Here is a 13,245-nt window from a genome sequence, read left to right on the forward strand (position 1 = left end):
CAAATTGGACGCTGGCGCGCCAAATTGGATGCCAGCACACCCAAATTGGACGCCGACCCCTCCGACAACCTCCCCAACCCCCCCAATCCCCCTCCGACCCCTCCCGACCCCCTCCGAACCCCCTCTCAACCCCTCCTGACCCCCCTCCCTGACCCCTCCTGACACCCCCACCCTGGTCCTTGGAAAAAAATTGGCTCTTTTTGGGGTTGGGGACCCCTGCATTAGAGGCCATAGACAAAAAGCAGGGGACCTTTATACCCATAAAGTGGATCACCGTACCAGAGGCCACCCCTTTAGACTAGAAGAAAAGAACTTTCATTTGAAGCAACGTAGGGGGTTCTTCACAGTCAGGACAGTGAGGTTGTGGAATGCACTGCCGGGTGATGTTGTGATGGCTGATTCAGTTAATGCCTTTAAGAATGGCTTGGATGATTTTTTGGACAGACATAATATCAAAGGCTATTGTGATACTAAACTCTATAGTTAGTATAGGTATGGGTATATAGAATTTATGTGAAAGTAGGGAGAGGTGTGTGTATGGATGCTGGGTTTTCATTTGGAGGAGTTGAACTTGATGGACTTTGTCTTTTTTCAACCTGATTTAACAATGTAACTAACTATGTAACTATGTAAGTCGAATTGTGCAACTTTTTTGAATGGACACTCTGAAAACTCGACTCCTAGTTATCAGATTATTTATCAGATGAAAACCAGAACGGATCATAATGTATAAAAGCAACTTCAGGGACATCTGCCATTGACTACATGACCTAGACAGGTTTTATTTGGAGTATTTTCGTATTTGGATTTTTAGCAGCTTTGGGGTATAATAAATCTCTAAAAATGTTAATTTTTTTCCCCTCTAAGAATGTGAGTTTTCCCCTTTAAAAACTCAATCAGAAAAAATGTTGAGGTTTAATAACATAAAAAAAGACAAAAGCATTGTTTTGAAACATTTAAATATCTGTATCCCTATCTAGTTCTGCACCTCTGCTACTCCCTTTCATCAGATTGAAAAACAAACTTGTAAATGTGTCTCTGGGGTATTATTATTTGAAAACACTTTACAGGAAAGATACTTACTATAAAAGCTCAATTACCAGTTTAACTGACCGTAAGAAACAATTAAATAACCTTTCTGAAATATGAGGTCCGCTGAGTAAATCAAAGCACAATATAAAATTGTTTCGTTTGTGTTAATTAATAAGGAGTAACTACTCCTTTTGCGTTGATATATATATTTTAAATACCCAGTCCAATGCTGCTGCCTACAGTTCTCCAGCAACAGTTATTAAACTTATCTCACTGTAAGAATACCTTTGTAGCCTTAGTGTACACTTAAGTCCCTAAGCTTTGTATTAGCCACTAAGGGTACCAGCACTCTCACAATCCTACAGGGCTGTACAAGATTTACTTAGGAAAACTCTTCCAACGTACAGTAACTTAGTTCATTAGAACTTCATTAAAGTTCATTAGAGTTTTAACAGCACACATTCAAGACTTTTCCCAACTCTGGGGTTCTCACCATACAGGGTGGGTTTCACACTGGAAAATTCAGGCTTCTCTTTTTGACTTTTCGCCAGCGTTGCCGTCCGCATGGAAATCGCCGATTTACTAATAGGGGCTGGTGCCAATTCTCTAGCGAAAGAGACTGCCACTAGCGATTATTCACACTCTATTGCCAGGCAACTTTTTGCTCTGGCGAAAAGGATGCTACTTCGCAAAATCACTAAAATGCGGGTTTTACTTAACGTTACCTCTTTTGCCCGACTTGCCTTCGCCAGCTCAGACCGGGCAAAGTGCAATGGAGGACATAGATATTCCTCAATCTTCTGTCACATCATATTCTGTAAGTGGAAAATGCATCAAAGTTCAAAAAACGCTGCGACTTTTCCTTATTTCAGAGTGAGATGCTGCAAAAGTCCTTAAAAATTTTTTTTTTGGGTAACCCAGTTCCCCCCTACATTTTCTTACATATGGAACATAAACTATACAGTGGGCTCATGTGTAGGGCATTATAACAACTCTATTGTCTTTATTACGGTTCCCTGGACTTGTGTAATGAACAATGTAAATGTAAAGTATTTGCTCGTTGAACTTTAAATTTCCTGCCATATGCAAATTAACCTGAGCACAAGATCTCTAGCGAATTTCTTCGCTAGGCAGAAATTAACGCTAGCGCACCTTCACTAACAAATGCTCGTGTTGCCGAAGTAACACTAGCAAAAAGTCGCCAGTGTACGGCGCCCACATAACGAAACTCTGCAATTTTAGAAATTTTCGCCTGGCGAAGTATTGCGTTGGGTGGGAAATGGAACGCTGGCAACTTTTCTTCCCCTTAGCCTCTTTTACTCTCCCCTCTAGGGACACAATTCACCAGCTTCCAGCCTGGCTCACCTTCTGGCAGCAGCTCAATCACTTTAGACTCAATCTTAATCACCTGGTCACGTCTCCCTCTGCACCCCCAGCCCCTCTGGGAGTTCAGACAGGTAATATTCCTGTTCTGTGCCCTGATCTGAGAGACATTCCTAACACTTAACTATGATAAAATACCTTTCCACAGGACAGCCTTCCTGTGGAAAGTGAGCTCCAACATGCAAAGTGGACCACTGGAATGAATTGCCTGTTCATTCCAGAATACTATAGCTTCCTGGGCCAGACCGCAATATCCTTTAAAGGGGACCTGTCACACAAAAAGATTATTACAAATCCTATTTTATCACGTTGGTCAAGCAAAATAAATTTTAATTACACTATATAAATTATCTGAATATTGTTTCCTTCAGTCTGGAAATTATAATTACAGCAAGCAGGCTGGAGCCATTTTGTGGACACTGTTATTAAGACAAGACTTGCATCATCTCAGAATCTACCCCATGCAAACTGTTCTTGCAGGTAAACTTAATCCTGCTATCTCAGTTAAACAGGGGTAACTATATATATATATATATATATATATATATATGAAAAATGGCAGAAAGGACCAGCACTCCGTGTTCCAAAAGAATTCAACAGTTTATTCAAAACTCACAGTGTCTCCAACGTTTCGACCCTCTTTGGGGTCTTTATCCTTGATAAAGACCCCAAAGAGGGTCGAAACGTTGGAGACACTGTGAGTTTTGAATAAACCGTTGAATTCTTTTGGAACACGGAGTGCTGGTCCTTTCTGCCATTTTTCATATATAACTACATTTGACCTAGCACCCGGCAAAAAACGCATGTGAAGGAGTGCGGGTATTTTCCATATTTTTGTTATATATATATATATATATATATATATATATATATATATATATATATATATATATATATATCTATATCTATATCTATATGTATATGTATATATATATATATATATATACACACAGTATATAAAAGGAATAATATAGATTATATAATTTGTGGTTCACTACCTCCAAGATGTAGAGAAATAGCAGCTGGGAAGGAACTGTGTAATGCTGCCAAGTGCTAGAAAAGAGCAAGCAGCTGATGTGGACCATGTGTGCAATGTGCCTTTGCAATTTTATCTTGCACTTTAAAGACTCTGTATATTTATAGAATTCACATAATTTTGACTTCTTTGGAATAGGGGAGAGTGTCTCTCAGCAGGTAGGAGACCTGGCTGTGTTAGGAACTTCCAGAGGAGCTGGGAGAGCCGCCTGATACTGCACAAGCAGACGGGGCCTGTGACCCTGACAAAGTTGTTACTCTCAGAGAGAGTCTTGCTAACAGATTGAGGAAGTCAGGAGGCTGAACACTACCAGGAAAGAGTCCTGTGAGTACAGGGGTGAGCCAGAACATTGCTTTGTTTGCAAAAGCAATTTTTATTTCACCGCGACCCCCAACAAAGAAGGGATGCGGCACTTAGAAGCGGATCTGGGCCAGCGGAGCCCACAAGAGCCCGTAGCCCACCGGGTTTTTTCCCGGTTTCCCTCTGGCCCTGTCCGACACTAATTTGTATGTATGATACAATGGTCATACATCCCAACTGTCCCATTTTTAGAGGGACAGTCCCTCATTTGTACTGGAAAGTCCAGTTTTTCTCTGCACTCAACAGCCAGAAAAAGAAACAACGTTTCTAACTTAATTGGCTTTAGGCAGAGAGCCCAGAACAGCCACAGCTGCAGATAAGATATTTTCGTAACAATTTTGAGATAAGCAAATAAGTAATTGTACCAATATAAGATAACAGGTCCCTTGGGAAAAGTTAGACTTTAAAGGGCAATTCACCTTCATTAGCAAAACTGTAATAACTGAAAAAAAAACAGAAATATGTTCAAACTTTCATAACCTGCCAAATTTTGTAAAATGAACATGGTAATTAGGGGGTGTGGCCAAAAATGGGCATGGTCAAAAAAAAATTCTCCATGCTACACACGACAACTTATATATCCCTCTTTTTATTTCCAAAATGTTGGGAGGTATGCAATGGATATATGTATATATATATAATTGTAATGTGGAATGAATCATCCCTTTCCTTCAGTAAATACTGTAAGTGTCTTTTTTTTAAATACACATTTTTTCCTTTTTCAAAGATTGAAATGTACAATAAAACTTTAAATAGTCTTAAACAATACAAAAAGGCGCCAAAATGACATGAATTGTGACCAATAACATTGCATCTCATTTACATATGATTAAAAGCCTCATTATAATATATATATATATAACACACAAAAGGTCCGCACTCTCAGGACTTACTTGTAAATAAAAAATGTTTTATTAAAAGACTAACATTTCGGCCTCTCCGAGGCCTTTCTCAAAGCAAAGAAAAATACATAATGAATGTCTTAAATACTAAAAGATGGCGGGAAGTGTAAATTGGCTGACCAATCATAGACGACATCGAGTCATTAAATAGTTAAATACAATTATACATCTGTGCTTGCACAACACTAAGACTATAGCTATTAAGACAATCCCAGTTAAGTTAAAACCCCCTCTATTACATTTTTAGAAGGATAAAAAGAATTAAAAACAATACTAAGTAACAATCACTTCCTATTAGGTGTTAATCTCAATTTAAACTTTCTACGTTACATAGTATCAAAAACATGAGTAGGTGAAAGATCTGAAATAACTTACCCTCATATATGCAAATAATAATCGGATCTATAACATATCAAGTAAACTATTATGTAATTCACAGGTCAGGGTCCGTATCCATATATGTAAAAACTACTGCAGTGTTAGCCCCCATTTGTAACAGTGAGCAATGGGTTAATATAAACCTATGAGTGCTGGGATAAAATGTTGCCTAATGACACTGCATGCTACGGGGCAAATCCACATATGTGTATTAAAACAAACCAACCTGTGCTTTAGTCCCAAATAACTATATAAGTTATTAAACCCAGTGTTATTAATAACATCATGTGATAGACCCATATTATCAATATGTAAGTATTCATCCAATATTATATGTAACCTAACAAGTGTATATTAACCCTGAATAATAATCAATTAATAAGAAAATAAACCCCATTATTTTAAGCTAAAAAATCAAAAAATCAAAAAAAATCAAAAAATTACAGTGTACAGAAATAAGAAACAAATAGTAAAAAATTACGACCAAGATTAGAAGCACTAAGGGCTCTTACACACGGCCGTTCCGACCTGCGCTCCCCTGCGTTCCGTTTTTTGGCGTTCAGCCGCAGGGGAGCGCAGGAATAGATGCAAGTCATTATTTGAAATGGGGCTGTACTCACTCAGGCGCGTGTAGGCGCCGAACGCAGGATAAATGCAGCATGTTGCGTCTGAACCTGCGTTCGGCGCCTACACGCGCCTGAGTGAGTACAGCCCCATTTCAAATAATGACTTGCGTCTATTCCTGCGCTCCCCTGCGTCTGAACGCCAAAAAACGGAACGCAGGGGAGCGCAGGTCGGAACGGCCGTGTGTAAGAGCCCTAACTGTGCTGTGAGACTGTTCCCCGAGCTGCATATAGTTCTTGGCAGATGTCCAGCATTTAGTGTGATCACCTGGACCCTAAGTCAGGTAAACTCCAGGAAAGCAGTTCAAGGCCCGCTGGCTAAGGAACTTATATATATTTATGACAGTTTGTCTTTGCATCAGATAAAAGAAGCCTGTGTCATTACAGCTCATATAACTGAATATGTCCTGTTATAAGAAATATTGGTACCTAGGTTTTAAATTCTACATACAATATATACAGGTATAGATAACTATTATCCGTTATCCATTATTGAGAAAAGCTCCAAATTACAAGAAAGCCATCTCCCGTTGACTCCATTATTATCAAATAATCCACATTTTTAAAAAATAATTTCACTCGTCTCTGTAATAAAACAGTACCTTGTACTTGATCCAAAAAAAGATATAATTAACATGGGTTTATTTAAATTTAACATGATTTTCTAGTACAGTTAAGGGGTTCTTTATCAAAGGTCAAGTTTTTGAGGTTTGTGAGGTTTTTTTATCTCTCGATTAAACTCAACTCAAATGTTTTCTAATCTATAACAAAACTTGAATGGAAAAAACGCAAATCAGTGAATTTGGAATGAAAAACCCAAATACTTAAGTTTTTCGAGTTTTTGAACAACAAAACCCAGAATCGCTCAAAATAAATCACCCAAAAAAACTCCCCGAACATCATGAAGGCTACAAACCTCTTCAAATGTATGAAGGGACATCTGCCTCTTGACTTCTACATGACCTCGACAAGTTTTAGCTAGAGTATTTTCTGGAGTATTTTTGGACTTGAGCTATTTCCAGCTTCGGGGTATAATAAAGTTTTTACCGAAAACTACCCTCGAAAACCCAAATTTTTTGGGAAAAACACAACTCGAGTTTTAATAAATAACTCCGTTATAGTATGAAGCTCCAAATTACAGAAAGATCCCTTATCTGTAAAACCCCAGATTCTAACTAGGCTGGATAATTGTTCCCATACCTGTAGTTCCTTACTCTAAAACCTATTTGACTGTTTCTTTTACTGCAAGTCAATCAATTTTTGCTAAATTTTCCATTTGCCAGCAAGAAAAACATTAATGCTGCACTCTCATATTGTAAAAGTCTTGTAAAATGATAAATTCGCCAGGCGCGAATATGCAGTGAATTTCCGTGTTTTGCCGGCAACTAATAAATTCGTAAAACTGCAGTGACAATTCGCTGCTTCGAAAAAACTTTGAGCGCGCATCAGAATAGTCCAGCATGAACATTGTCGCATGTCAAAGTTATTCGGACGCCCATTGACTTTAATGCATTTGACCAAAATAGGCGCGCATATAACAATTGTCGCGGGTGTCGAAACTGACACGCGTTCCACCTACTGTTTTATAACTGAATGAGCTTCATTGTTCAGCCTTCATCTTTTGTCAAAGTTTCTGCTTGTTTAACGTGGGAAAACAATAAAAAATCATTTAGTAAGAAAAAAAAATAAAAAATTGATGCCTATTGATTTCAATGCGTTTCACTAATTTTTCCCATTTCATAAATTTTGCGATTTTTTCTGCAAAGCGCAACAAATTTGCCCAACAATTAACGCCAGGGAAAAAAACAACAACATTGCAAATATCCATACAACAATGTTCATCTGTCACTAGCCAACATTTTTTTCTGAAATTTACCAAGTACAAGGTAAAGAGAAAAAATTAAATAATTTTTAAAAATATAAATAAAACTGTACCACAAACGCCCTTTTTAAACTTGTGTCTAGTGATGGGTGAATTTGTCCCGTTTTGCTTCGCTGCAGAATTTCCCACGAAGTTCTGAAAACGGGCAAAAAATTGGTGAAATTTAGAAAATTGACGCACAATAAAGTCAATGGGCGTCCCGTTTAATTGTCGCCGGCGTCAGAATTGTTGCCTTTTTCGCTGCAAATTTCCGTGTCAATTTTGCCAATTTATTCACCGGCGGCGGAACGCAGAAATTCGTTGTGAATTCGTGTCTGCCAAATTAATTCACCCATCACTACTTGTGTCCATAAGATTTAATAAAAGGACACACAGGAGATTAATTCACTAAGTATATCACCTTGGACAATACTTGTGCTTTATTGCTGAGTGACAGTCTTGAGATTTTCTCCACGCACTGTACAATTCTTGAGCAGGCCTTTGCTTCATTCTGTGCCATCCAAAGTATTTGATCATCTACTAACATCATGTTGCTGGCAATCTCAATAATAGCGTCGCTCAGCTGCCGACAAAGGAAAGCAGAAGTTAGTCGTGCAAGAATGTATATGGGTAACAAAATCACATTATCCTTTTTATTTTTAAACAAGGCGCAGCATGAGAATTAACAGTAGCCCTTTTAAAATAGGATTCACAGGATGTGTTTGTATATAAACTTGTATATATTTGTTATATTTTAACAATTATTCCTGAATGCTCTTTAAAGGAGCAGTTCAGGGTAAAAATAAAAACTGGGTAAGTACATAGTGGGGCTCATTTATAATCTTTACGCAGGGCAGATTGGTTCGCTCAGTGACTATATTTGCCCTGCAAATGGTTACATTAATAAAGCTGAATAAGAGTGTGCAAATAGAATTGTGAATTTTTTTTTCACACTGCTAATGTCTATAAGAGCTTTTTAAATATAGCAAAAATCACAAATTGTGAATACTATGTGCACACTCTGCATTTGAATTAAGCCACAGGTTTGGTGGCGGAGAAAATAATTGCAAAACAGTTTAGCAAGTTGCGAATTTAAGTTACTGTAAATGCTATTTTCGCACACAACAACCTCGCACAGTGGACGCACTCACGCAAACACCCGTCTCATTTGCGAAAATGTATTCACAATGCGAATTCGCAAAAATGGGAAAGACCGGCAGAGCAGTGCAATATTTTAGCGTTCAGGAAAAAAATTGGTCAATACAACCATTTGCGAATAAATATGCGCCGCGCAAACTTTATAAATGATCCCTATTATGTGTAACATAAAAAATTCTAATATACAGTAGCTAGTTAAGCATATAGTGTATAAAGGCTGGAGTGACTGGATGTCTAACAGAACACTACTTCCTGCTTTTCAGCTCTCTAACTTTTAGGGGGTTATTTACTAAACTCGATTTTTTTTTTCTGGTCGAGTTTTTTTGGGAAAAAAGAAACTCCGCCATCTCCAACCTGTTAAGGTCATGTATAAGTCAATGGAAGATGTCCCTTTTACAATTTGAAGATATTGTGGTCTGCGATGGGTTTTGTCTGGTAATGCAAAAAATTCAGTTTTTTCTATCAATCACCCGTAAAAAAATCAATTTGGCCGTCAAATCGGAAAAATAAGTACGATTTGAGTTTTCATTCAATTTTATAGTTTCTTCCCTGAACCTTTTTTTTTGCTTGGTTTAATAAAAAAGTGAGATAAATTTGAGTTTTAGTAAATAACCCCCTTAGTCAGTCATCGACTATAAGGGGGACCACATGGGACATAAATGTTCAGTGAGTTTTTAAGTGTTCTGGCTATTATTAATGATGGGCGAATTTCTCCCGTTTTGCCTCAAAATGTGCAAATTTCCCTCAAAATTTACAAAAATGACGCTGGCATTTTGGCACTGGCGTTAAAGTCAATGGGTATAGGAATAGTGTTGATGCGCAAAGATTTTGACGCAAGTGACTTTTCAGACATGCGTCCAGAATTTTTTTGACACCGCAAAATTTTGGCGGCAAATTTTCTTGGGTGATTCGGAAATTCATCAATAGCTATTATGTTAGACTTTATAGCCTTTATAGATTACATATTTGACTAAATGTATTAAAAACGTTTCATTTTGCACAGCTTATCTATTTACCCAGTTTTTATTTTTATACTGAACAATGGTCTTTTGGAAGTGGTAGTTAGTGATGTGCGGGCCAGTCCCATACCCGCGGGTTCGGGTCGACCTCGCACTCCTCTTCTCGCGTAGTCGGCGGGTGTGGGTTGAGTTCTTCTCCTGCTCTCGCTCACCACGTTGCAGTGCCGGCTTCCAACTTCCAGGCCTGCTCGCCCTGCCCCTTTTGTAATGTCATCTGTGGGGTGGGGTCATGGGGGTCTATAAAAGGAGGGAGGGTCGGGGAAAACACTGACCCGCACAACACTAGTGGTAGTGAGATGATTTATGTAGGGCCTCTAAACATCAACAGAGTAATATTGTATATAAAGTATATGTTCTTGTTGAAAGAAACACTATGTGGGAGAGTGGAGTAGGCTGCAATCAGATCCAAGGTGAAAGTAGAAGAAAAACATTTCTTAAAAGTGTTATTAAATGGACATTATAATGATTGATAGGGGAGGTAGAAAACAACAACTAACATTGAGTGACTTTCATGCGGAGTAAAACAATGACATAATAAAAAAGAAGGAAGTTTAAGGCAGATCTGTTTCACTTCACCCCAAATTATATTCACTTTTAATGCTGTATATGTCAGTGACATTCAGTGGGAGAAGTCTTTCCCTGGTATTATTGCTGTACCCTTTCCATCTGTTCTGCATACTGCCAACTTATTTCCATTGAACTTTTTCTGCTGAGTTGCTTCTACTGGGAGAGAAAACAGTAGCCCCGAGCAAATAATGTGCTGCATTTAGACGACTATAATTTACATTCAGAAAGCAGCACTATTTTAGAAGTACAGACATTCCATTAAACACATTAGCTTTCCATTCATGCCTAATTAATGCCCGGGAATGCAAACTAAGATGTCAAGCTAAGGTAGTTATTTGATAAGAAAAATATATTTCTGTGTTCTCTAGAAATCTTTTAAAAAGTCCTTTCTGAACTTTTTATTAAAAAACGACTTTGCGAGTTCATGGGGTTTAAAATGAATACATTATGCTTAATGCAATGAAGGTTTTATTTACCAGAGCCCTGGTCACAAGTGCAAGATTACTAAGGGGTGCAAAATTTCCCATACACTCACCAAATGTGCCTGGGACAATGGATTGTGCAGTCTGCACTCTGTAGGGGTCTTTTGCTTCGACACTACTAGGGGGCATTAAATCTTAGTGGTCATTTAAAAACTGCAGGGCCTAATTGCGATGGGCGCCAGACGCGAATTTGCAGCGAATTTCCGTGTTTCGGCACCGGTGAATAAATTTGCAAATTTGCATGAAAGTTCACCGCCGTCAAAGGTTTTTGACCCCGGTGATAATTGAAATGATTAACGGACGCCGACTAACTGTTTTGTCGATGGGTGCCGGCGTCAAAGTCCATGTTTCGTAAATTTTTCTTCCATTTAGCGAAATTCGCGTCGAAGCAAAACTGGACAAATTCGCCCATCACTAATCAAAAACAGACAGCACTGCTTTACCATGGAAACACTTCATTCTGGGAGCACAAAGAAAGGTGCTCACAGGCAGAAACCACAGTGTCAAAAAACATGGCACTTTGCACTCGTTATTTGCACTTTGCACTCTGCTCCATGCTGGATAAATTACCCCTACAATCACCTAAAACTGATATACCTTCTGTTTTTGGTCACTTCATCAACAGAGCATCAATTCTATTATACAGTTAGGTCCATAAATATTTGAACAGAGACAACTTTTTTCTAATTTTGTATGTGAAACAGTTAAACACTTGCAGACATGTTGTAAAGCTGTGTGAAATATTTTATGCCAGTTTAGATTGTAAACTCTATGGGGCAAGGTCCTCCATCCTCCTGTCTCTTAACATGTGCCACTTAATCTTTTATGCTGTGTATATTTATTTGTTTTTATTGCCAACGTGTTCCCCCTATTTGTACTATTACCATCTTGTAAAAAAAAAAATACAATAAAAGATTTATTTTTTAATCCTCAATGGGGTGTTGCAATTTAGTAGGAAATTCAATCAATTGCAGGTTTCCAGCATAATTATTTCTTCCATTGACCTCAAAGGGGTTGTAATAAAATCCCAAACAATTTCACATTCCTTGCAGCAATGACATTTTCTTTCCTTAGACTGACGGCTTCTAGAAGTGGAAGCAGTACATTAAATTTGCAGCTATGATTATAATTGCGTTTTATAGATAAAAATGTTGTCTCCTGCATAAATAAAAGTATTTGGGACTTAAGGGCTTATTTACAACCGAAGCCCTAGTACGAGGTACAAAAATCAATGCATATTATGGATCCAATACTTAGGTCAGTTCACCAATGTTTTTGGGCCCTATATTGAATTTGCTGAGGGGTCCAGTAACATCTTGTTATCTCACATAATTTATATATGCCTTAATCATTTTGTAAGGGCTATTTCCTTCGACTCTGGACACAAGTGCAAGAGCACTAAAGGGTACAAAATGCATCCCTTATTGATGATTTAAAAATAATTGTGGGTCTGGAGCAGGGCTGATCCTATCAAATGTGGGGCCCAATTGGGACCATGTTGGCGGAGCCCCTAGACAAAGTGTTGCTGGCTACTGACACACCAAGTATTTAGGAAAATAAGGGCATACAGGCACAAAATAGAAAGGAAAGGGGCAGACAAGGTAAGAGAGTGAGAGGGATGAAATAGGGGCACATAATAGGGGCACACAGGGTAAGAGAGAGAGGGAGGAAATAGGAGAGTGGACTGGGCCAATTAGTTTGGGGCAGGCTGGGCCGATTCAGCTTGGGAGCAGGCTTGGTTGGATTGGGGGCAGGCAGGGCCTATCAAGGTTGGAGGAAAGCTGGGCCTATGAGAGTTGGGGGCAGGCCAGACCTATGGATTTGGGGGATAGGCTGGCTTATCAGAGTTGGGGGTGGGCTGGACCTATGGATTTGTGGATGGGCTGAACTCTCAAAGTTGGGGGCAGGCCAGGCAGCATCATGTGCTGAGGGAAATATTATCTGTGCTGCCCTGTGGTGCGGGGCCCCCAGAGGTGCGGGGCCCTATTGGGCCCAATTGGTCCAATAGGCCTAAGGCCGGCCCTGGTCTGGAGGCTCTCTGAATGCAGCACTGGATTGGACATCTGGATCTAGGTGCAGAGCAAAGTGTCAGCAGGTCCAGCGGAAATGTTTATACTTTTCCTGCCTTGCACATAGTAAATGACCCACAGTGAGTACGGGTATGGGATCCGTTTTTCAGAAAATTATGGAAAGGCCCTCTCCCATAGACTCCATTTTATCCAAATAATTCAATTTATTTTAATAATGATTTCTTTTTTTCTCTATAAGAATAAAACAGTACAGGTATGGGATCTGTTATCCGGAAACCCATTATCCAGAAAGCTCCAAATTATGGAAAGCCTTTCTCTCATAGACTCCATTTTAGCCAAATAATCCAAATGTTTAAAAATTATTTCCCTTTTCTCTGTAATAATAAAACAGTACCTTGTACTTGATCCCAACTA

General features: G+C 38.8%; 1 protein-coding gene across 1 annotated transcript in view; it reads right to left on the bottom strand.

Annotated features, from left to right (window-relative positions):
* Positions 1–13,245, bottom strand: part of LOC121395755 (adhesion G protein-coupled receptor A2-like) — a 149,505-nt gene that overhangs the window by 4,702 nt on the left and 131,558 nt on the right. Inside the window, exon 11 of the mRNA XM_041570043.1 lies at positions 7,997–8,158. Coding sequence (XP_041425977.1) covers positions 7,997–8,158 — 162 coding nt within the window. The remainder of the gene's footprint in view (positions 1–7,996; positions 8,159–13,245) is intronic.

This window comes from Xenopus laevis, chromosome 7L (genome assembly GCF_017654675.1).
Source record: "Xenopus laevis strain J_2021 chromosome 7L, Xenopus_laevis_v10.1, whole genome shotgun sequence".
NCBI classification, from domain to species: Eukaryota; Metazoa; Chordata; class Amphibia; order Anura; family Pipidae; genus Xenopus; species Xenopus laevis.